The following is a 22560-nucleotide window of genomic DNA, read 5'->3' on the forward strand; positions in this document are numbered from 1 at the left end:
AGCACCATAAAACGGCATTCCATCTTGTGTCACCTTGGCTTTATTCACCGCACACTTAGATCAGCGTTATGTAGCGTGTGTTACAGCGGAATATCGAACAGAACGCCTCTCTCTCTTTCTCTCTCTCTCTCTCTCTCATTCTCCGAGAGGCCCCGAAGAAACGGTGATATTGGCTTATTTAACGCCGCTGTAAATCACACTAGCAAATACCGTCGTCGTCGTCTCGCCCCATCCATCCGCGGCGCGAGCGTGTACTGCCACCGGCTATAAAGTATAATATAACTGCACGCGCGACATATGTTTTTCCGTGAGTTAAACTACCCAAAGCGCCGCGCGGGCGTCGCGTTGCGAAATGAAGATTTGTTCCGTGTATGCGGGACACTATGCAGCGACGAAATCTCGCGCCAGCCGCCGAGTCTTTACCGCAGAGAGATATTACAATCGCGAGCGCTTTATTTCTATTCCCAGTATACGGCTGACTTTTGCCGCCTGTGTACGTATGCGTTTTTTAAAGGGTAAACGCGGACCGTGCGGTTTGGGCGTTCTCGAGACGGTAACAGGATAATTTGCAATTATAGAGCCCGATGTGCGTCAAGTGTGTATAAATATCGCGGATTGTTTATGATCGATGATTTTTATCTTCGTGCGCAGACGAAACGATATCTGTACTTATCTGATTCCTTCGTCGAGAAAAGCTTCAGGAATTATTATATACGTTTATTATCTGTGCGGCTTTATTTATTTTCGAAAAATACCGAGTAGCCGATTAAATCTCTCTGACGCACTCTCCGTATCTCGTCTGAAAAAAACCTATATATCCTTTTACAAAAGTCAACGGTCGAAAATTAATGCGACCAACCGTCTCTCGACAGCTCGAACCAGCTGGCCCAGATTCGCGACATTATCAATGCGCCGAAATTAAAAAACCGTCGCGTCGAGTTTTTTTCCCTGCCAAGAAAGCCGTTTCCCCGAAGAGCGCACGCGGAAAACGAGCGTCGACGGAAACCGGAGCTTCGAAATTTTCAAGCCGGATCCGCGAGATACAGGCCGTCGACGCAAAGTCGCGAAGTGAAAAAAAAAACGAGACGCACGTCCAAAATCATCTCGGCATCGCGTTTACACTTACGTTTGTATACCCACTTGACGTGTCGCCGCGCAGTCCGAGGGGGGTTCCTGTTTGCTGACCTACGTGGGGTCCTGCTGGGATTCCGGCTTCTGAAAAACCGAAAAGCCATCTCATCATCGCGCCGAGGATCGGGTCCATTGTGCGGCCGTGGGGACGAAGGAGAAAAAATCTGTCAACGTCTGTGACCGCCGCTCATCAAACTTTTCAAGCTCGGCGTTAAGAAGCCACGCGAGTTTCGAGGGAGAGAGAAAAAAGCCCACGGCTTTATTGCGCATAAAGAAGCTACGCGTTGAAACGTATGGAATTTCAGATCGACGAGTTCTCTGCTGACACTTGCCGAGATTCTCTTTCACGAACCTCGCGACTTCTCGGAATCTCGACGTGTATAGTGTGGAATAAACAAAACCGAGCGGTTACCCAATTATTTCGTCGCGCTCTCGTGCAGGTTATTAAAGGCGGAAAACGAGTAGAGAGGAAAAATCTATACCCCCGCGGGCTCGAAGAGCGTTCTCCGCTTCTCTCTCTCTCTCTCTCTCTCTCTCTCTCTCTCTCTCTCTCTCTCTCTCTCTCATCCTTATCAGTTCTCCGTGCTTCCTCCCCGTCGCTGGCGTAGCAGCTCCGCGCGCCTCCTCCCAGCATAGCAGCGCCTCTCTCCCTCGCGGAGAGCGGCGCGCGGTGTCCCGGCTCTGTCTCTCCCTGTCCGAGGGATGCTGCGTGCGGCTGCCGCAGCGGTGGCGCTTCAGCCGTGCCGGAGAGAGACTGTCGGGGACTGGAGGGGGGAGACGCGATCCGATAGGGGTTGCTCCGCCCGCGGGCCAACCAGCGTCCCGGAACTCGGATCCTCGCCACACCCCGGGATCGTCTCTCTCTCTCTCTCTCTCTCTCGCACTCGTCCCGAGGGAGAATCCGCCGCGTGCGTCGTGTGCCATCCTCTTCTCTCTCTCTCTCTCTCTCTCTCTCTCTCTCTCTCTCTCTCTCTCTCGCTCTCCTTCTCGCACCGCTTTCGGGCCGAGATTTCGGATCCTCGCTCAGTAGTGCGCCAAGAGCCGTAGCAGCTGACGGGGCGCGCGCCAGCTCGTTCTTTTTTTTCGTATATACCTACACTCGCTCTCCGCAGTGGTTCTTCTTCTTCCTCTGCTTCTTTTTCTTCTTCGTCGTCTCTGTGTGGGCTGCGCGGCGCGACTGTACACCAGCCCCGGATCGATCGGCCACTGGTGATATGCCCGGATGTTTTTTGTGCCGTTTCGCGGGATACTGAGTTGTGTTTTGGTTCGGTTCTCTCGCTGCTCTTCGCCGGTGTGCTGACGGAGAAAAAGAACTATGCCGCAGCAGCTGAACTCGTATCGTTGGTGCTGACTCGGCGAGTGAGGATTTTTTGACTCGACAGTGCGAACTACCGAATCAGCTGCGATGGAGTGCTTGGACCTGTCGAACCCGATGCTCGCTTACAAAAGCGACAGCAGCAGCAGTAGCAGCCACAGCAGCAGCGGTAAGTCTGCGAGCTTTATCTAACAGTCCGCGCGATGTTATGCGGGCGGCAGTGATGATGTGATAATACGCACATCGGGTTCGTGTACTGTATATCGGATGAATCTATTCGATCGATCTCACACATCTATCTCCACATCTCTTATCGGCGACGCGAACCGGTTATTCTCGCTTCTATCGCGCGAAGATAATGTCCATCCCTCTCTCCTTTCCTCGGTTTATTTACACCTACACACCGACAGCCTGAGGCACGTGTCGCGCAGTCGGCGGCGGCGTTTCGAGATTGCACACATACTTACTATTATAGCACGGCGTAAGCGAGGAACGAGGCGCGTTCCGAATCAGTGCGTCTGCAGCGATAAACAATTAAAAATACACTGTCAATAATTAGCGTGCGTCGCGAATTGTGCCGACAACGTCGTACACACATAAGCATCTTCGTATCAGCCAGGACGTCCTGTGGTCAGAATGCGGTTTTACACGCCCGTGTGAATAGGGAGTGAGCGCATTGCAATGAACCGGCAATCGTCAGAATTATGCGTGTGTATGTGTGTGTACGCTCGCAATTTGCCTAATTATCTCCGGTTTTCCGGAATACGCGCCCCAAGACAAACACACACATGCAGAAAAAGAAAGTGCAGAGGAAAGGGAAGGCTGCTGCTGATAGCGCGCGCGCGCGCGCGTGAGACTGTTCCTTTTATTTTGCAGTCTTGGCGATTTTTGATTAGGCTGTCCGCGACAGATAAGAGGCTTTTTCTTGATACAGTGTGTATTTTGGAATTTTTAAAGGTCTCGCGGCGAATATAACGTTCGCATTGATACGAGAGGCTTACGTATGAAAGGGCGAGGGCCGTGAGATGTCTTTATTGGCTCTTCTTTTCCCACCGAGAGATGTCAACATCCTCGAGCCCTAATCTCGGCACTTCGGGCTAATCAAGCGGCTATCATCCGAGCTGCAGCTCTCTCTTGAGAAGAGCGCTATAGACACCGCAGAGTCTGCTCCCCTCCTATTATACTAGTGTATTTAACACTCGTGCGATCCCAACGGGAGCCGAAGAGCATCTCGAGGGTTTCTAAATATTGCCGCGATACAGGCGTTCATGTCGAACGACGCCCTCGCGCGGATCATCCTGCCTTTTTACGAGACGAGGCCCTGCTAATCTCTCGTCGTAAAGTGACGAGAGAAGATTTTGTTTGACTTTGTTGCCAGGTTATACACGAGGTGTTTGATATTGTGGTTTATTGAAAATTGGCTGTCGTTGGAGCAAGATCCTCTAAATTTGGAATGCGTGAGAAGCTTTAAAAAAAACCCAGAGCAGATAATGATTGCGTCGCGTTATCGCCCTATAAACATCCTCTTCGTAGTATTACGTATCAGCGAATGTAAAAATCACGAACTTGCTCCAGCGTGACATCATAGGGGATTCTCGATAGCACAAGACACTTGTCCAGATAGAATTTCCTCTAGAGTCGTAAACATAAATAAATATCATCTATATTCGACACAAATATATGAAAACTAACATCCAGCTCTCCACTTGTCCTCAGGAAGCAGCGACGAGGGCGAGCCAGCAGGTGGGAGCGCGGGTGGCGGCTTGGGCTCGACGCCGACCAACAACAGCACCGCCGGAGGTGGCGGTGGCGGCGGCGGGGGCAGCGAGAGCGCCGCCGAGATGGAGGAGAACGGCTCTCTGCGCTCGTCGAGCAGCGCCAGCAGCAGCAATCCGCTCTACCAGCGCGAGTCTAAGTCCCTGAACTCCAGCGCTGGCGGTGGAAGCCACGACATGCACGAGCTCTTCCAGCCCCGGGCTCTGCCCTTCGACTACCAGCAGCTCTTTGAAGACCAACAGCAGCATCACCTCGGCAGGTCGCTCAGCAACAGGAGCGACGACGAGGACAGGAAGCCCTGGGATTTCACCGACAAGGGAGCCCACCTCGCGAGGAACTTCATCAAGAGGGACTATCAGGATGACTACCGTGAGGATCGTTCCGTCGAAATATTATGATTTTTCATTGAGGGTTCAGGTTATTAAGATTTTTTTACGCGTAGTTGCAGGACAAGCCCTGAAGCAGGAGCATCTGAAGAACGAGCTGAACGACTACATAAGCTCGTTGCCCGACAACCTAGAGCTGTCCCTGTCCTCCTCGGGCACGCCGTACATTCGGGTGCGAAAGGAGATCCCGGAAGGCACGAGGTTCGGGCCCTATCTCGGCAACTGGTACAGCACCGACTTCAACCCCGCAAATGCCTCTGAGGTAAGTTTATATACAGCCGATTCCTTGCGCGTGTACCAGTTAGAACTCGAGCGAAAAAAGTCCCCGCTGCTGCAGCGTTACGCCATCGAGGATTCACACTCCGCGATATTATGTGAAGCCGTTTGAAAGATGATCGATCTGTTTACAACGAGGGCCGAGAGAGAGAGACTCGTAGGAATGCTTCGGCAGAAACGGCGAGTCTCTCTCTCTCTCTCTCGCTCGCTTATAATCCTCGGTATTATCCGGGCAGATGCCGCTCTCCTTTGCGACGACCGACCACCTGGTTCGCGCGCGGTTCCTCTGTGAGCGCGCGATGTTCTCTCCCCGGGCACTCTGTCTCTCTCTCTCTCTCTCTCTCTCTCTCTCTCTCTCTCTCTCTCTCTCTCGCAGCGAGAACGAGAGAGAGGTGTCATCCATGTTGACAGATCTGTCACTCGGTTCTGGACACCTTCCGAGGATTTCCAAATTGTTGACTCGCGCTCAATGAGATGAAAGCAGCGCATCCGAGCGAGAAAGCCTCTCCGCTTCTTTTTCTCCCCTGCGCGTCCCGGTTTTCCCTTTCAGATTTCAATATCACATTGGACAGGTAGTCCTGTCAGCGCGCAGCTTCTTCCAGGAATCGTCCAGAAGAGCGCAATCGATCGGACAATGCCTATCGAGCTTCTCTGCCCCGATTCAATTTTCGAATGAAAGACGCGCCATCCAGCCGTAGACGCTTGGTCCGGTCGTTGCGAGAACAGGCACAAGTATACAATGCCGAGAGCGAGAGAGATCGACCGGGACAAGCGGGCGGTGATAGATATGATAGCGCGAGCGCATGTCGCACTGACAAAATGTAAATGGCTTCATCCATCTAGCGGTGCGCGCCCGCTGCAAAAAGGCAGTAGTCGCTGCTGCCGGCCAACTGTCGACCGGTGATTACCGGATAGATTAAAGCAAACTACCCCTTCGTTTCGCCGGCGAACGATCTATCAACCCCTACGCGCCAGGGCTGTCGCTGCTACGCCAATTTTACGAATTTCACACGGATCGATCTTGTCGTCACTGCTATGCTGTGTATGCCCTGCTACTGGGCGCTCTCTGGTTTCATCCTGTAATCCTTTTCCTCGAGTTATCCGGGAATATTCGGGAAAGCATCGGCGCCGGCGGTTGCACGGTTATCGCGATTCGGATGTACGTCGGGGGGAGAGAGAGAGAAGGAAGAGATGGAGCAACAAAAAGAGAAATAGTCGGAAGGGAGGAAGGCGAGCCGATAGAGTGCGCTGGATCATTTGAGAAAAATTGTCTCTCCCTCCGTTCTCTCTGTCGCTTTCGCTACCCTTAATCCTTTTCTCACATCTCGAAAATATCAGCGCTCGCGCCCGCGAAAGAAATAGAGCTGTCGAGGGGTGGCTGAATAAGGGGCTCGGTTGATCCGCGCGCGCGGCGTCAGCCATGCGAAACCAGGTAAACCGACGTTTTTTCCCCAAAACTCGCTGTTTACAGGTATAACTCTCTCTCTCTCTCTCTCTCTCTCTCTCTCTCTCTCTCTCTCTCTCTCTCGCTCTCTCTCGCTCTCTCTCTCACTGAGATCCCCCGAGCAAAAAAAGCGGCGTATGAATAGAAGACGCGTTTCACCAGCGTGAAAGATCCGGTAGCATCGACCTACATATATGTTACCTCACCTGCTGCTGACTGGATTTTTTCTCCGTGCAGAGAGGGCGAGAGATTTCGTAGAGCACGCGAAAAAAGGGGGAGCCAGAAGGGCTCCGCGTCGTCGTCGACGGCGTCGTAGTCGGGAAAAAGATAGAGGAGGGCTTGCGGGTACGTTTAGCTCGTTGACGCGTAATCAAACGGCGGCGTGCCTTCGTGGCGGCTAAACCAATCTTGGGCTTAGCTCGTTCGCGCGTGAGCCAGTAGTCGTCGTCGTGCGCCCCTCGTGCGAGTGTATACAAGCATAGGAGAGAGAGAGAGTGAGACTGAGGGCACGACACCAATTTACCGGATGATTTCGAGCGGCGCATGCACTGCGGCTTAAATGATCAATCTAATGGCTGGGATGAGGCGCACGCTATTCGTTAAGCTCGTTTGCCCGCGGAATTGCGAGGTGTTGCCTGAACTTTGGTACGTTCGTTGGTTTTTCTTATATCGAGCGCGAGAGTAGGATTTATTTTTTCAATAAAACCGCAATCAAAACGCTATCTAGTCACGCGTACAATCCGCTTGTGCGCGCTCTTAACCACATTTCCTCAAATTATCCGCTCCCCCGGCGCGCGCGTATCGACGCCTCGTCGTTACTTCCAGACGATTGCAACGCCCCCTCCCTCGTATCGTCCTCTTTCTCTCTTTCTCTCGTAAGAGAGACGCACGCGCGCTTATGTTTTTCATCTCTCGTGAACGCGGTGGCACACGCAGAAAAAGCTCGAGGGATGATGAGTGAGCGAGAGAGCGAGTACTTTTTTGCCAAATCGTGTGGAAAACCGCGCGCACGTTTGCCGCTGACAAATTATATAAATGGTGAACTCGGACAAAGCTGTGTGCGACTTCAAAAGGAGAAAGAGAGTGAGAGCTCTTTGATGCGCGGCGTCGGCTGACCCACAGATGGACCACTGTACTGTCATTAATAAAATGTTTGCCGGATGACGCTGTGAGTTTTTTTGGCTGATTTACATTTTGTGCATAATCGGTCGTGAAGAACTTACGCACGCGATGGGAATCCAATAACGTTCGCTCTGGAAATTGACAAAGCGTGGGTATACGTTTTTTTTTATCGGATCACACTTGGACTTCCTGCTGTCCAATTAGTCGCATAAATCTGACAAACGCTGTTCCTTTAAATCCCGTAACGAGCACAATGCGCGATTCTCCTCCGGAATTGGATTGAAAGGAAGAATGAGAGTAAACCAATTTGCGCTGAAAATCCGAGGAAAAAAAACGCTACAGCTGTTCTCCTGCACACTGCTCGTCTCTCATTCACCGATCGTCGGAAGAAAGCTCGTTAAGGATCGGGGAGTGGCTACCGGGCACTGTGTACGCGTATATTCCCGCGCAACATCCCGAAGTGCCGATTAGGCAAATACTTATTCGCAGTCGGCACTCGGTGAAATCTTATACGCGCGCACACTTGGCTTCGAGAAACTGAAAGAACCGTTTTCGAGGGTTACAAGCCAAGGACGCATTGTCACGGGAATCGGTGTGTACGAGCGTCCGATGGACATTGTCCAAGCCTCGTCAAGCCCCGGAAGCGCCTCGACAATGCGACCTCGAGAATTATAATTGCGCCGCGGGCGCAGGTACGCAAGTGCAACGAGAAAAGCGGCTTTTATTTATTCGGTTTCTTTAAATCGATACGGGTGTGTGCGCGTTGAGCGTAAGCGAGTGTTCCCAAGGCGTAGGGTTACAGAACGGGGCGGCCGGTGAGTGAGATTTTCCGAGTTTGAATTTGAAGAGACGGAAGCGAACCCGCCAACTTGAGTAGCGAGCGCGCGGAATCAGTCGTGTAGCAGCGTATAATGTGAAACCAGGTGGTTTTGGACTGCGGAACTTTCCCCCACCCCGCGGACTTTTCAGCTTTCTGGTTAGCGAACATAGGTGGCGCGTGGACACATTTCTACGGGAAATTCACTTTCCCCCTATCACTGTCTGCGAATCCAGTGCATGTATAGCGGTACATCGTCTGAGTTTGAATTGCCTCACTGGGCTTGCTGTTTGGACCGCTCATGTCATGATTTGACTACCGTATTTTATTAATAACTGCTATATCTTAATTTTACTGTGAAACACTTTGTCCTAAGACATGTAAATGATTCTCCCTAAAAATATATGCAAATAGCAGAATAAAACCTCGAAGACGCGACAATAGCGAAAATTCGATATTTCAAGTGTCGTGTATGAAAAAATTCCTCGCGACCTTGCCGCATGCGCGCGGTGGGCAAGGGTTGACCTCCACTCTGCAAAAGTGACCAGCAGCTACGCTCAAAGTTCAAAACACTCAGTCTCAATGAAAAGAGGCGACAAAACGATACGCGCCAGCAAACACCGTCCGGCTCTTCTTTCAATTCACCTCTCGTCCTCCGTGAACTAGAAGAGTGACCACCTAACTAGCCCTTCTTCGCACGGCCGCTACCCTCGTGCTCGCACTGCGTATGTATATTATGTATACATGCGTGTTTATATGATTGACACTTTTCGCGCGCCTTGCATTATGTTAATAACGATATGATGATACGCCTTTGTGGGGAGTCAGAGCTCATAGCTCCGAGGCTGTATTTTGACATTTAAATTTACTTCTAACCCCTCGTACTGGCGTCGTGTGCTCTGCACCTAGAGTCTAGAGAGTCTTCTAAGCGCTGTGTACGACACCCTTGTCGGGAAGAGCGATTCATAATTCGTGCGTATAATCGTGCCATCATATCCCATTAAATTTGTACTCGCTTCGCGTCGATCTCCTTGCGAATGAGTCGTAGTTTTCAATACGAGAATATTAACGGACGAATCCTTCCTTTGAAACGACTGTACTCTGTTTAGCATATCGATTCAGCGCTGTTTTCATTTATCTTCGAAGAATCTCCGATCCCAGCGGCAGGATAGCGTCAGATTTTGCGACTGCAGCCAGCTCGAGCCTGTGCAAGATAGCATCGTGTTCGAAATTTCATTTCGCTCCGGTTCTTAGCGCCCGGCTGAAAAGCGATAAATCTCGGGGGCCGAGGCGCGCATTATCTGTCGAAAATGGTCATAAGCGGCACGTGTTGTAGTCGTGCAGCATCACCGCTCCTCTCTCTTTCTCTCTCCGTCGGTCCAAATAGACACCCCAATGGTGAAAGGGTCTCGTCCTTCGCAGATCTGCTACTCTTTTCTCTGGCGACGCGTGAAAGGCTGCAGCACAGCCGAGAAGCACGCGGACACGACATGAGGCGGAGAGACTAAACGAACTTTTGTGCGAGCGACGAAGAAGGAAAATTAGAGATGTAAGGAACGGGAAATAATGGCGGAGAGAGAGAGTGAGAGAGAAAGGTAACTAGAGGAGAGCGGGGAAAATGAGCGCGAAAAAGGGGGGTAGAAGTGACAGAGAGAGTGTATAAACTGCGGGGAGTGAGAGGAGGAGAGGGGGAGAGCAGCAGCGGCGAGAAAGATCTCTGGCGTGTGTAGGAAGCCGTTTCGCCGGCGCGACTGCCGTAGACTTAATTGAACTTGTTCGCAACTCATAACGAGAAGTCGGGTAAGTGCTACGGTTATAATTTACGGAAAACAATCGAGCGCCTTTGATGTGGTACCGCGATTGTCTCGACCTCCAAGCTTCTCTCCACTGCACAGCCGACGTCGCTGCTTTCTTGCCTCTCCCTTCTCTCTCTCTCTCTCTCTCTCTCTCTCTCTCTCTCTCTCTCTCTCTCCCTCTCTCTCTCTCTCTCTCTGTCTCGCGGGTATACAGCTTCTCTCTCTGCGACTGATTGGCAGAACGATCCTGCCGAGGGCAACCGTGTAAATCTGTAGAAACGTTACCGGCGCGACTGCTTTGATCATATCTTGAGCTCTTCTGCGCCTAGAAAATTCACATATTAGATGGCGTACTCTCCGCACAATGACCGCACCATAATCCAGTTCGACCACATCCAAGTTCAATATACATAGGAAATACGCTACTGTTTCCTCCGCAATCAGCCTCGAGACAATGCCATTCACTGTCCCGATTATAATCGCCCGCGCCATTGTACATCAATTATCATTCGCGCATGTCGATCCCAGAAGGACACGCGCAGCGCGCAATCTGTGTGTGAAGTGTATCACGAGTCACGACGACGAGCTTCTGCAATCTTGTAAAACGTGCGTGTATGGAGGAGGAGTCGAGAAAAATAAAAGCATCAATCATACTAGGACGAAGCTTCCCGACAAATCTTTCCGCGCTCGCGAATGAGATATCGAGTCTGGCGCGCGTCAGGAGCACGACGTCTTCGTCATCGCGTCGGCGGTAGAAAAACAATTTTGCCAAATTTTCTGGTAAATAGGCCTCTAATGATCGATCATAGCGGGAGGGGCTGGCTTTGACGCGCCGATATAATTTATACCGTTAGATATAGAAAACGGAACGGGGGTAGCTTCCCTTTCTCTCGCTCGCCACTCGTGTGTCCGTGCGTAATGTTCGCTCGGTGAGAGAGAGAGAGAGAGAGAGAGAGAGAGAGAGAGAGAGAGAACTCGAGGGTGGCATCTGCTGCGAGTTAGACACGGCTCGCAGGACACTGCCTTGCCTTGTCATTACCCCGCGTTATACTTTTCGTGTCTGTACTTTGTGTGTGTGAGAGAGTCAAGTGGGTCAAGTATTGGAGTGGATGTAATATTTCGTGCTTTACACGCGTTTTGGGAAATTCCCCCTTCGATCTGTGGGGCAAATCGGATTTTCTCGTTAAGTTCTTTTATTGACCTGTATTTGCATAGTCGACGAGCTTCCGATGGCTACTTATCGAGAGTTTCCAGCATCACGACGAATCTATTACGAGCATATTTTTCATATCAAACGCCATGGTTCCCCAGCATTCTCTCAGCGCGATATTAGCATTCTCTCCAGCAGTGTACACATTCAACTCGCGCAGCCTAATTCGTCGCGCGTCAGCTCGCGCGCAGCTCTCTCTCTCTCTCTCTCTCTCTCTCTCTCTCTCTCTCTCAATTATCATCCCTTAAATAGCAGGCCTGTTTACGATCCTCGGCTACTTAATACAGTTGATATAGAGAGAAGCTGGGCGCGCGCAAACTCGGTATATAGGTCCTTTCGCGTCTCTCCCCTCGTAAGCCCGTTGTATATATAGGTAGGCCAACAGCTCCGTGCGCAGGAAATCGAGCGAGAGAAGACGTTGGCGCGCGTTGCGCTCACGCTGGCGACATCTTTCCTTAATTTCCCTCCGCGTATAACACTCTCGGCTGGATCTTACTTAATTAATGCTTAATTAATCCCGAGAGCCGGTTATTGTGACGCCAGGCTTCGACTCGCTACGTCGTATTGTCAGGCCGGCTTGTATAAATCTCGGAGTTTCTAACCGTTGGGAAATTCGAAGCGTGTATACCCTGCGCTATTGGGAAAGTTCGAGAGAGAATAGCGAGGGGGTTCTTATACTGGCTTGTATGACCGAGAAACATGCTGCGAGGCCGCTAAAAGCATTTTTGCGTCGACCATCGCGCCGTGAGGCTATCATCCGGATATCGATCGCTTTTATTCATAAACCTACTCGCTTCCCTTCTTCCGAAGCCGCTACTCACTTCCTTCGTTCGGCCAAAGAGGTCATTGCCGGGGAATATTCAATTAGATTCACACCCCTGTCACCTTTTTATTTCTATTCTCGGAATAAACAACACTGTCTCTCGATTGATTTTCAATGTAAAATTGAACCCACACTGCGCGCGGCTCACAGTAACGCGGAGGGAGTGATGTATCGTTCCGAGGGATCAACAATTTGACAAATGCTCGCGACTGCAGGTTTATTTTTCCTGAGAGAAAACCATTAAAGCTACACACGCACTTATCGCGCCTGACTCTCGAGTAAACACACGGGGCTACTCGCATTGTCCAATCAGACAGATTTCCAGATCTCCTCGCGTATAAGCTCCTTCGGTCTGTGTCGTATCGGAATCCAAGATCGTTAGTGAAACGGTGAAAAGCCTGCGCGCAAGCACCTAATCTGACTTTAAAGGACGAAGATACACACGCATACAGGGTAGAATCCATTTGTAAACGCCGCATCGGTCCCATTTCCGTCGTTAATCCGAGCGGGCGCATTCATCGATCTTCACGAGATCGAGCCGCTGCAAATGAAGCCGTCCTCACGCGTACACACGGACGGCGCATAATAAAGGGATGCAGCAGCCTCGTTTTTCGCAGGCCGAGAGAGAGAGAGAGAGAGAGAGAGAGTGAGAGATGAAAATCGCTGGGCGTGGCCGTTTACGAGGGGACGACGTCTCACTCTCGCTCTTTTTCCAAGGCGCTTCTTCTTCTTCTTTGCTTTCCTCTCGGTATCTGTGCGTGCGGAATGCGTAGGCAGGAACGAGGACGACGAGGGAAAAGGGATTTTTCCCGCTGACGAGCGGATCGGATCGTTCGGGAGGTGTGAGGTTACAAAGGAGCGACGAGCTCGTGATGTTTTGTCCTCGAGCTACTGACGATCATCGGCGTGTCCGGCTATAGGCCACTATGATGCTTTCTTCTCGCTCTTTTCTCTGATGTGCACGCGTTATGCGCGGAGCAGTAGGATGTCTCACTTAAACTGCTTAACATATTTCGTTTTGCCTTTCGTGTGAACAACCGAGCTTTTTAACCGATTTTTTTTTAAACAAAAAAATGCCAACATCACGGCACGGTCTGACCACTGAACGCTTTCCCGAACCAAAATATAGCGAAAAGTCTTGGCTGCTATAGAGGAGCAGAGAACGAGATCGTCGAGGTCTCTTTTGTGTAGGGACGCCGCCCCCCGCTGGGGCTCATCTCGCCGAGACGCTCGAGACCGATGGATCTTCTTGGTCTTTCAACGGCTGACCCACAATGGAGGTGTTAGAGCAGATAACGAGCGAGCGAGATATCTCTTGTGGAAAATCAGCGGATCGCGCTGTGCTAAGCCGCTAAAGCGTTCTCCTCCACAATCTTGGCATTCACGCTGTACCAGCACCTTCCAGTCCCGCGCAGCCAGCGCTTCTAAAATCCGAGAACCGCAGGAAGAGTATACCCAACCGAGGATCAGCGAGAAAAAAAATTCATATACTGGCAGCGCCGAAGATTAAATTGCTCGAGGGAAATTCGAAAGAGTTATAGTCGCGTCGTATCGTGTGTCGCAATTAAATTTACGCCGCCGCGTTTTATGCCAATTTTAGCAATTCTGAGCAACTGCCGGCGATACATACGCACACGCGCGCGCCTCTGCAGCGTAATTATAATTTAACGCATCGCGCGCGAAACGTCCACTTTACGCGCGAGATTTTCCACCGGCGCTTTACAATCTCGCGGCACAGGCTCTTTAAAATTTTTGGAGCAGAGCTTGAAAAGCAACAGCTTTCAATTTTGAACAAGCGCGCGTTCCACTTTTCCACTTTTTTTTTAATTTCGAGTTTAGCTCGGTTGGAGGTGTTTCGAAAATTTCTCCGAAGCTTCCACAAAGAAAGAGGAAAAATCTCGCAGCGAACGAAGAGACTGTTCCTAATCGCTTTCCTCTTCCAAAAATTCGACAATAATATATCAAACGCGCACGCGTCGGAGCCTGGCAATCGCGGATTATCATCGCAGAGCCGATACAAAGCCCAGCCCCCGAGGAGAGAGAGAGAGAGAGAGAGAGAGAGAGAGAGAGAGAGGGAGAAAAAGAAACGAGCGCTCTCGGAATTGAGTCAACTACTGGAAACTCGTCGACGGATCGACAGAGCGCGCGCGCGGCACATCTGGGTGCGAAGAACGCGATTATGGGGGATGCGTTACGAGCAAATCTGCCGCAGGAATTGTCCGCACATGTCCGCGGCGCGCGCGCCTCCACCGACAAAGCGATCCCCGCTGGGCTCGGCCATATGCACGCGCGCGCGCGCCTAGAACACTGCCTCGAGATGATCGTCGCGCGCTCGGCTACTGGGAAACCCCTGTGTGCAGCGTGTGTCTTTGTCGCAGAGGGTCACGATGAAGATGCAAGAGAGAGGGAAAAACGTGTGTTAGGAGAGAGAGACTGCATGCGTGATCGGGTGTCCCGCCGATCTTTTTTTCCCGTCGATCTGCCTCCTTTTATCGAGCCTATTCAGTCGGAGGAATCTCGCGTCAAAAGCCACGCTGTGTTCGGCTCACAATGCGCGGGGAGATTTATGCTTGTTTGCGCGGCTGTTTCTCCATCTCGATAAGGATCGCTGTGTATTATTTATAACGCGCGATGAATCGTTATTGTGCAGTTCCTACAACAGCCGGTCGAAATTCGATTTCTGATATGCCACGACCAAAGCGGTTACAATTACGAAAGCGCATCTTCCGCGTTTAACTCGGCCGTCCCAATATTGTGAGAGCCCGTGCAGCAGCAGCAGAGCCGAAAAATTTGTTTACTCGGCCCGATGAGCCTCGAGTTAACACATCATTGTCGGAAGGTGTGACACAGACCTGCGCAAATCCTAATCTGTCCTGTCACCCGCCGAGCGGCCGCAGTGGGATCAGTGAAGACCTCTACTCTCTCTCTCTCTCTCTTTCACTCTCACTCTCGCTCCGTGCCCGTCTTTTAGAAAAGGCCCTTAGTAGGCCCTCCTGGCATCGGCCTGAAAAATTGCTTCGCGCTTTTCTTCCATGCCTACTTTGTTCTGGTGCGCGCGGCCACATTACGAGCAGCTACCTGCAGGGGATGATACTTGTCTGACGCTTTTGTGCCAGCCCGAGTGCGATCATCTCTCGCATTGATGCGGTCTGGTTTACTTTTTTTTAATGTTGTTATCGGCCGAGATCGGCGTAGGCGGGTTGCGTCATCAACATTATCCGGGTATTGTCGATAATCTTTCTATATCTCTCGTACGGAGAAGAGAGCTTCCGTGGTATCTTATTTCTGGAAATGTGCCCGTGTTTTTCATTTTTATACACTGAGAGAACTATATATTAAAATTTACTACATATGTAGAAAAAATTACTATATTAGATAGTAACGGCAGGTCATACTTGCTCCATGACGATTTTTACTATATTCATAGTAAAAATTGTTAGACTTATATTAAAATTTGTTACGTGTTTACTAGAAATTACTACATTATATAGTAAAAATTATTTTAAGAATTTCTCCGTGTGCCAGAATTTGAGGTTATAAAGTTGATTTATGCAGTAATCAGAGACCAAAATCTATAATTTTTTGTTTATCTGGTATTAAGAGTATTAAGTGATAAAATATCATTCGCTGCTATTATTTATTGATTTTGGTCAATTTATTATTAATATTAACCCATGAGTAAATGTGATTAATATATCAGATTTAAAATTTAGTACATAACAGTACTGTTGTTTGGATAAGTGGTCAGCGCGCTCGACTCCCATTCCAGAGGTCCAGGTTCGATTCCCGTCGCCGCAGAAAAATCTGTTTCTTTCGTTTATTTCTTTCACTTAACAACATTAAATATCAATAATAATAATAATCATCATATTCGAATAAGCGCGCAAAATTGCCCAGCAAAAAAAATTTCATTTCAGTATAGAAATTACTATCTGAGATAGTAAAATTTAATACAAAGCAAAGTATAACCGTCCGTTACTATATAATATAGTAATTTTTCCTGCATATGTAGTAAATTTTAATATCTAGTTTTCTCAGTGTATAAACTCGTGAATTTAAACAAAGTAGATCTCTTATTTCGCTCTACGTGCATATCGATGTATAACAATAATCCGAATAAAACCTCAGGCTTTCCCACAAATCGCAGCTCGACAATGAAAATTCCAGTAGTTTTCCAAGACAGCGCCTCCAATCGCGCGCATCATCGAGCGGAGAATCGCAAAGTCTCGAGGAATTCGTGCTCCCGCGGTTTCCCGTGAACGCACCCGAAGAAGAGGCCCCTCCGGAGTCCCAGAAAAAGTGTCGAAGCGTGCGTAAGCCCCCGCGGAAGATCATCCGATGTTTTCACGAGTCCGTCTGAAAGGAGCCCGCAGGTTTTTCGCGCGATCCGGATTATTGCTCCACGGGTGACTGATGCGCGCGGACCGAGCGCTCCGGACGCTCCACAGGCTCTTCGGCTATTATGCAACCAGAGGACGCGCTTTTTGGGAGAAGATTTCGCCGAGAGACGCTAACTTTTTTCATTCGGTGAAAAATTGTTTTTTTCTTAACATTAATGACGCGTGTGTATTTACCCAGCACCTTCTACAGCTGATACAACTGATATCCCACTCGCTGTCCTTCGAACTGCCGATAAGGGAAATATCCTCGGAGGAGAAGTGATAATTCCGGCACCTATTTATCTCCATCCCACCGGCATTATCCTCGTTCACCTGCTGCACAAGAGCACCTGTCCGCCGCAGTGAGAGTGAGAGAGAGAGAGAGAGAGAGAGAGAGAGAGAGAAAGAGAGAGAAAGACGCTCGAAGCCCATCTTGATACGCTTTGCAAACAGAGAGCAGGCCTCATCTCCCTAGCTCAGGTCTGCGCACGAGCCGGGGATCGTTTTACTCGGTTTTCCATTCTCGGCTCGGCTCCCTCAAAATTTGCTTACACAGGCGCTCGCGTGCGCGTGTGATTCGTATATTATACACTCGTCTCTCGTCCCTCTTCTGGGGGTCGTATCGAGTGCATTATGTATACACACAGCGTCGAGAGCGCGTTAAAAGTCTAGACTTCGGGCAAGTGCAGGGGTATTAGGTTATCTGCAGTAGAATTCCAGACAGGTATAGCATGATGGATTATCGATTGGGTTTACAGCGCCGAAGGTGTGATTTTCCGGAGAATAGACTGTGTAAACATACGAGGGGATGATGCTTTTACGACACTATAGTATAAAAGTCCTGAACTGATAGCAGGCGTGTTTGTTGTTTTTGGAAACGAACGATAGTATAAACAAAATGACTCTATACCGTTCGGCGTGTAATTCCCAGCGCAAACGCGATGCAGAATTCATCACCGGCCAAAACACTTCGGCCGATGCTCCCCTGCGCAAGTGCACAGCACACATCCCTCGCTATCTCCTCGAGCGCGCGCGCGAATCAATCATTCGAGCCCGCACGCTCGGCGAGAGAAAATAAGGTCCCACTCAAGCCGAACTCATCGATTCGTCCCGTAATGTTGTTGCGTCGGCTCCTGCACGCGCATATAATACGCAATGAAAGCCATCGCGGTGTCACTCCTACGGAAAACAGAGGCCCGGTGCATGCATATATGTAGGGTGCTATACCGTCCAGCTGGGGGTGAACAGCGTCTGTACTGCGGGGCGAGACGCTTGGCTGGCCATGCGTTGCGCGACGCGCCCGCAAGACAATTGCGAGCAGAGAGAGAGAGAGAGAGGGAATCACTTGTCTCGTAGGGTGGAGAGAGAGAAAGACCCCCTATACGCTGCAGAAGTGAGAAACGCAGAAATTAGCCGCGAGAGAATCATTAGATTGTTGTTGCAGTGTATGGGGGCACAGCTAGGCGAATATGGAGAGAGAAAGTCAAGTGTCTGTCAGAGGCAATGTTCCGTGTCCCGTGGATTACATCACCATTTTCCTATCATTATGTCTCGCTCGGCCTTTTGATCATCGGCACTGTGTATTGTGGGATGAAGTGCGGCGGATGTTGTTATTGCGGATGGGCTGCTGCATTGTGCTCCTCGGATGGGGCGCAAGTGCACTCACTCTGTATAATGGACGATATGATTGCGACTGATGTTTCGAGAATTTCTTTTTGGGAGACTCACAAGTTTCATTTGTTTCAGATGATGTACGCGTGGAAATACGCCCGGGAATCGTTCGAGGACTCGAAGGACTGGATGAAGCTGATCCGCGTCGCGACGAATCCCGACGAGGTGAACGTTCGGCAGATCAAAGCCAAGGACGGCCACGTAAGTTTACAACACACGATGTGTGTGTGTGTGGACCTAATTAACGCGCATAACAGCAGACTGCAAATATATCCAAACCAGCTGCACAGCTGACGTACGTAATTTGACGGAGAATCGATAGAACGTATGTTGTAAAATCAATCGACGCGAGAGTATGCAGCTCATTGCAAAAGTTAATTAGCCGTATGGTACTCTCTCAAAGCTCGGCATTATGCAATTCGCGTTCAACCTGTTTCCCAATTTACCTGATATACATGGCAGAGTCAAAAAAACAACAACTGACGCGCTGCCTGCGCACACACAACACGGCTCTGTCTGCCGTCAGTTGCGGGGAGCAAAATAATAATTTCGTGTGCGCGTATAATACGCCGGACTCTGGTATTCCCAAAGCGACGAGCGATCGTTGAAGCGATTTTAACTGATTTAACATATGTTGCCCGCGTTCTGCTGGAATGAACATTCCACGCAAACTGCTGCTAGCTACGTGTGCTATATATACAGTAAGCAACCCCCCGCGATGGACGACTTCCTGACACCGTTCGACTTGCGTAAAATACTGCCCAGCGGATGCCTTGCTCTCGTTGACGAGTCACCCCGCTTCGAATAACTGGTCGCCGTGAACTATCTCGATGCTTTCAAAAAATGCAACTGTTTAACGAACTATTTAATCCCACAGACGTACTTCGAAGCCACGCGCAACATCGGAGCCCGCGAGGAGCTCCTCTCCCACTTCCTCGAGCCTCTGGTGAAGCCTCGACGCCTGAACAACGAGGACGAGAACACGAGCGAATACGGTAAGTCATCCCTCTGCATTCGATCAAAGTCAATACCTACTCCGTGCGTAGAGTCAAGCCACACACTCGAGTGTATACGTTAAACGTCAGGTGTGTCGGGGGCTGGGGGTGGAAAAATCGCGTGAATCGTCAAAAAGGAACACGCGTTCGCACTTAAGTACGCGTATAACGACGCTCACGGCCGGCGTCACGGCCCCGTGATTATATTCCGGCGTGATTCACCTACGCGCACGCGGCCGTTGAGTATTGACCCCCTGAACGGTCGCGCCGCCACCGCCGCCTGCGATTATCGTCACGTCCATCCGAAGCGGTGGTCGCACCCCCCCCCCCCCCCCCCAGTGGGAGAGCTTTTTGTTGACATTATTGCCGTTATTGTTCTCCCGATCGTCTGCATTTTTCTCTGATTACTCTATACGCACTCGTTTCTTTTGTTGTTGCATAGGAGACCAAGGGAGTTTTTGATGAATCTTAACTGCTATCGGTTTTTCAATCAAGCGCGTGTGATACGAGTTATTGCGGACAATGCGGACGTTTTTCTACTCGGCTTGAATTCTGAAGGTGCCGAGAGTTGCTGGAAAATCGAGATGATAAATCTCCGTCTTAATTAGAGGAGGGCTTTTATCGCTACGCTACGCTCATAAAAATTAATTGCCATTCCAGTCGGAAGTTTTTCGCTCGCACCAGTATTGTCTGGTTGTAATTTTCGCGAAAGATGGCCCTTCGCCGAATATATATAATATAGATGGTTTACGGGCTGCGAAGCTAAGTTTATGCGACATCCAGATGTCGCGGCAATTAAAACCGGGCTCATTGTTGAAGTTAAACGCTCGAGCCGCTGTTGCGAGCCCGCGCGCACTCCTCTTATCATTTTACGATCCTCTGCACGTATACAAATTCCACTGTTTATTAATTTTTTTTCGTTCGCGAAATTAATTGCGTACAACACGAGACGAGAAGTCTTTTGTCGCGGGGGAGGCTTTGCCGTCAATTAAGGTCGCGCGTGCAATCTTTGAAAGAAATGCGGAGTACGCGCGATAAAGTTGCAGAAGCAAATTTATCTTTGCATTCGTTCATTAAAACCATGCTATCGTGTAGAGCCGAGTAACTGTACCGGAAATCGCGGCAAGCGGTTCCGGGCAAATGTTTATAACATCCATACAATGCTCTCGCAATATATCTTCGAGCCGAGTATATAGCTTTTTCGTGACTTAATCAGAATGTGTAAGGATGAAATTTATAACGAGAAGCCCAACAAGGAGTTTGCTCGAGTCGTTTGAAAGTGATTCCAGGACAAGAGTCCCCGGCGAAGTACGATAAAAGTGCCGTTTTATAGGAGAACTTACGGGCGCCATTAAGTCGCTCCCGCATAGCGGCGATGTTAATTTCTGAAAATTAATTAAAATATTCCGACTTGGATAGGCTTCCCGAGCGGAGGGCGAGGACGATTTCTATTAGCCGTGAAATACCGCGCAGCCAATTACAGTCTGAAAAAGTTGTGCGATCGTTTTGATAATTACTTTTTCCATCGATCGAATCAAAACTATTCTCGCTCGCAAGGAGTCAACCACTGCAGAAAAAATGCCATGTACGGGATATTACAAAACTAGCCATGTAGGCTCGTCGTGTAATACAGCCGGTGTCGGGACTTAACACCGGGAATAATGATGTCAAACAAAAAGAGAGAGGGCTACTACATCCCCGATGCAGCAGCAACAGCAGGCCGCAACGCAACCCTTGCATATAGGACTCGGCGGAATAAGCAAACTGCAAGGGGCATCTGCGCAAAGGGATTTCCATTTCCCTTTTCTCCCGGTGGGAGGGAGCGACACTACACAGACAACACCGGGACGGCAGGGAATCGCTTTAGCTCTCGCGCCTTCTCGGGGGTGCACATTGTGCGTCTTTCTCTCTCTGCAGCAGCAGCAGTAGCAGCATTGAAATGCCGACCTCAGATATAATATTTCGAACGCGCCGCTTCGCATTGTGTCAGGCGCCTTTGTATACACAGTCGGGGTTATTATGTTCCCCGTTTGTTGTTCGCACTTTTCTCTCTCTCTCTCTCTCTCGCGCGCGCGCGCGCGCGTGTACTACACGCCGCGGTGGCGTACGTGTACGCGCATGACAAATGTATTTAGATAATGCTCGCACGGTTTTTCTTCAATATTTGACGCGAGATAAACATCTGTCTCTCCGTGCACCGTTGATTGACTTGTTTGTCGTTCTTTCTCCCTCTCTCTCTCTCTCTTGCCGCCTCTCGGGTTACACGTCTTTTCTCTTTCCTCGTTTGCAAACCAACACACGCGCTGCAGCTTTCATTCGATTGCGTTCAATTCGTGACATTCCGTACGACATCATAACGTATGCATTTCTGGAACGAAAGACATTGTCTCCGCGCGAGCGCGCGCTGACCCCCAGCGGTATGAAATTCAAATTTCGAACCGCACGTCTCTGCGCGAATCATTTATCACCCCCCCCCCCCCAAAAAAAAACACGACCGCCCATAAAAGGTCCAGAGCATTGTGCGCTGTGTGATTTTAAAAAAAAGAGGTGAGCGATGCTCCCGCTAGCAGTTTAGAGCGGTGAGTTATGGAGCTGATTTTCCGTGGCACAGTTTTTCTAGTTACGCTCTACGCTACACTGATAATCCGGCCATCGGGGGTTTATCTCCTGCGTACAGGAGGCAGCGGCGTTCGACGTCTCTATTAGGGTTTGTCGATAATTTATGACTCTTATTGTCGATTATAACGCTGGGGCGAAAAAACGAGTCGCGCCGGGCGCATAAAAAAGGGGTGGGCATACGTATATGTATACCGCTGCACAAAAGGGCACACGCGACACTTTTTAGTCTAGTCGAGGTCGAGGGGGTGGCAGTGGCGCGCGCGCGCGTTCTCGCGTTTATACATGTACGCGTGTCTCTGTAACCCCATCTGATTCATCGAATCGGTCTAATGACACGACTATTTGACGTTTAGCTCGGGACGTGCGCACGAGGCTGTAGCAGTAGCTCTTAATGCTCTCCTGATGCATTCACGCGCGGCTTTGCGACACGCGCTCGGCCTATGAGGTGATACGCGATATTCGGAGATTATACTTATTCGGCTCGCCCTTCTTGTGAATATATTAAAATTTTAAAACGATATTTAGAAAAATTATTTATTGTATATATAAAAAAATTGTTCAACTTTTTTATGATTAATTAATGCAGTTCGATGTAGTCTATAAAAGTCAGATGAATTAATAAAGGTAATGCTATAACCGGCCTCGAAAAAGACCTTTAATATTTAATGATGACTCTTGGGAAGGGTGTGGATCATTACGGTTAGAATAGGTGTTAATCGTCTCGGCATCGCAGCCTGTTATTGTACTCGGCACATAGACGGGATGTCACACGCAGAGAGCGGAAGAGCGGAAGAAGCAAG

General features: G+C 49.8%; 1 protein-coding gene across 6 annotated transcripts in view; it reads left to right on the top strand.

The window, feature by feature from the left end:
• The window catches only part of LOC100122721 (histone-lysine N-methyltransferase PRDM16), an 80329-nt gene that overhangs the window by 50585 nt on the left and 7184 nt on the right, over window positions 1–22560 (top strand). For 5 of the 6 annotated variants that reach the window (XM_031923235.1, XM_031923234.1, XM_008214351.4 and 2 more), the window contains 4 exons: window positions 4163–4591; window positions 4665–4870; window positions 18222–18347; window positions 19024–19141. In XM_031923235.1, the coding sequence (XP_031779095.1) occupies window positions 4288–4591; window positions 4665–4870; window positions 18222–18347; window positions 19024–19141 (754 nt within the window). In that variant the 5' untranslated portion in view covers window positions 4163–4287. Of the gene's footprint in view, window positions 1–2161; window positions 2616–4162; window positions 4592–4664; window positions 4871–18221; window positions 18348–19023; window positions 19142–22560 lie in introns of those variants that run through there. The other variant, XM_031923233.1, reaches the window with a different exon arrangement.

This window comes from Nasonia vitripennis, chromosome 2, assembly GCF_009193385.2.
Source record: "Nasonia vitripennis strain AsymCx chromosome 2, Nvit_psr_1.1, whole genome shotgun sequence".
In the NCBI taxonomy this organism is placed as follows: Eukaryota; Metazoa; Arthropoda; class Insecta; order Hymenoptera; family Pteromalidae; genus Nasonia; species Nasonia vitripennis.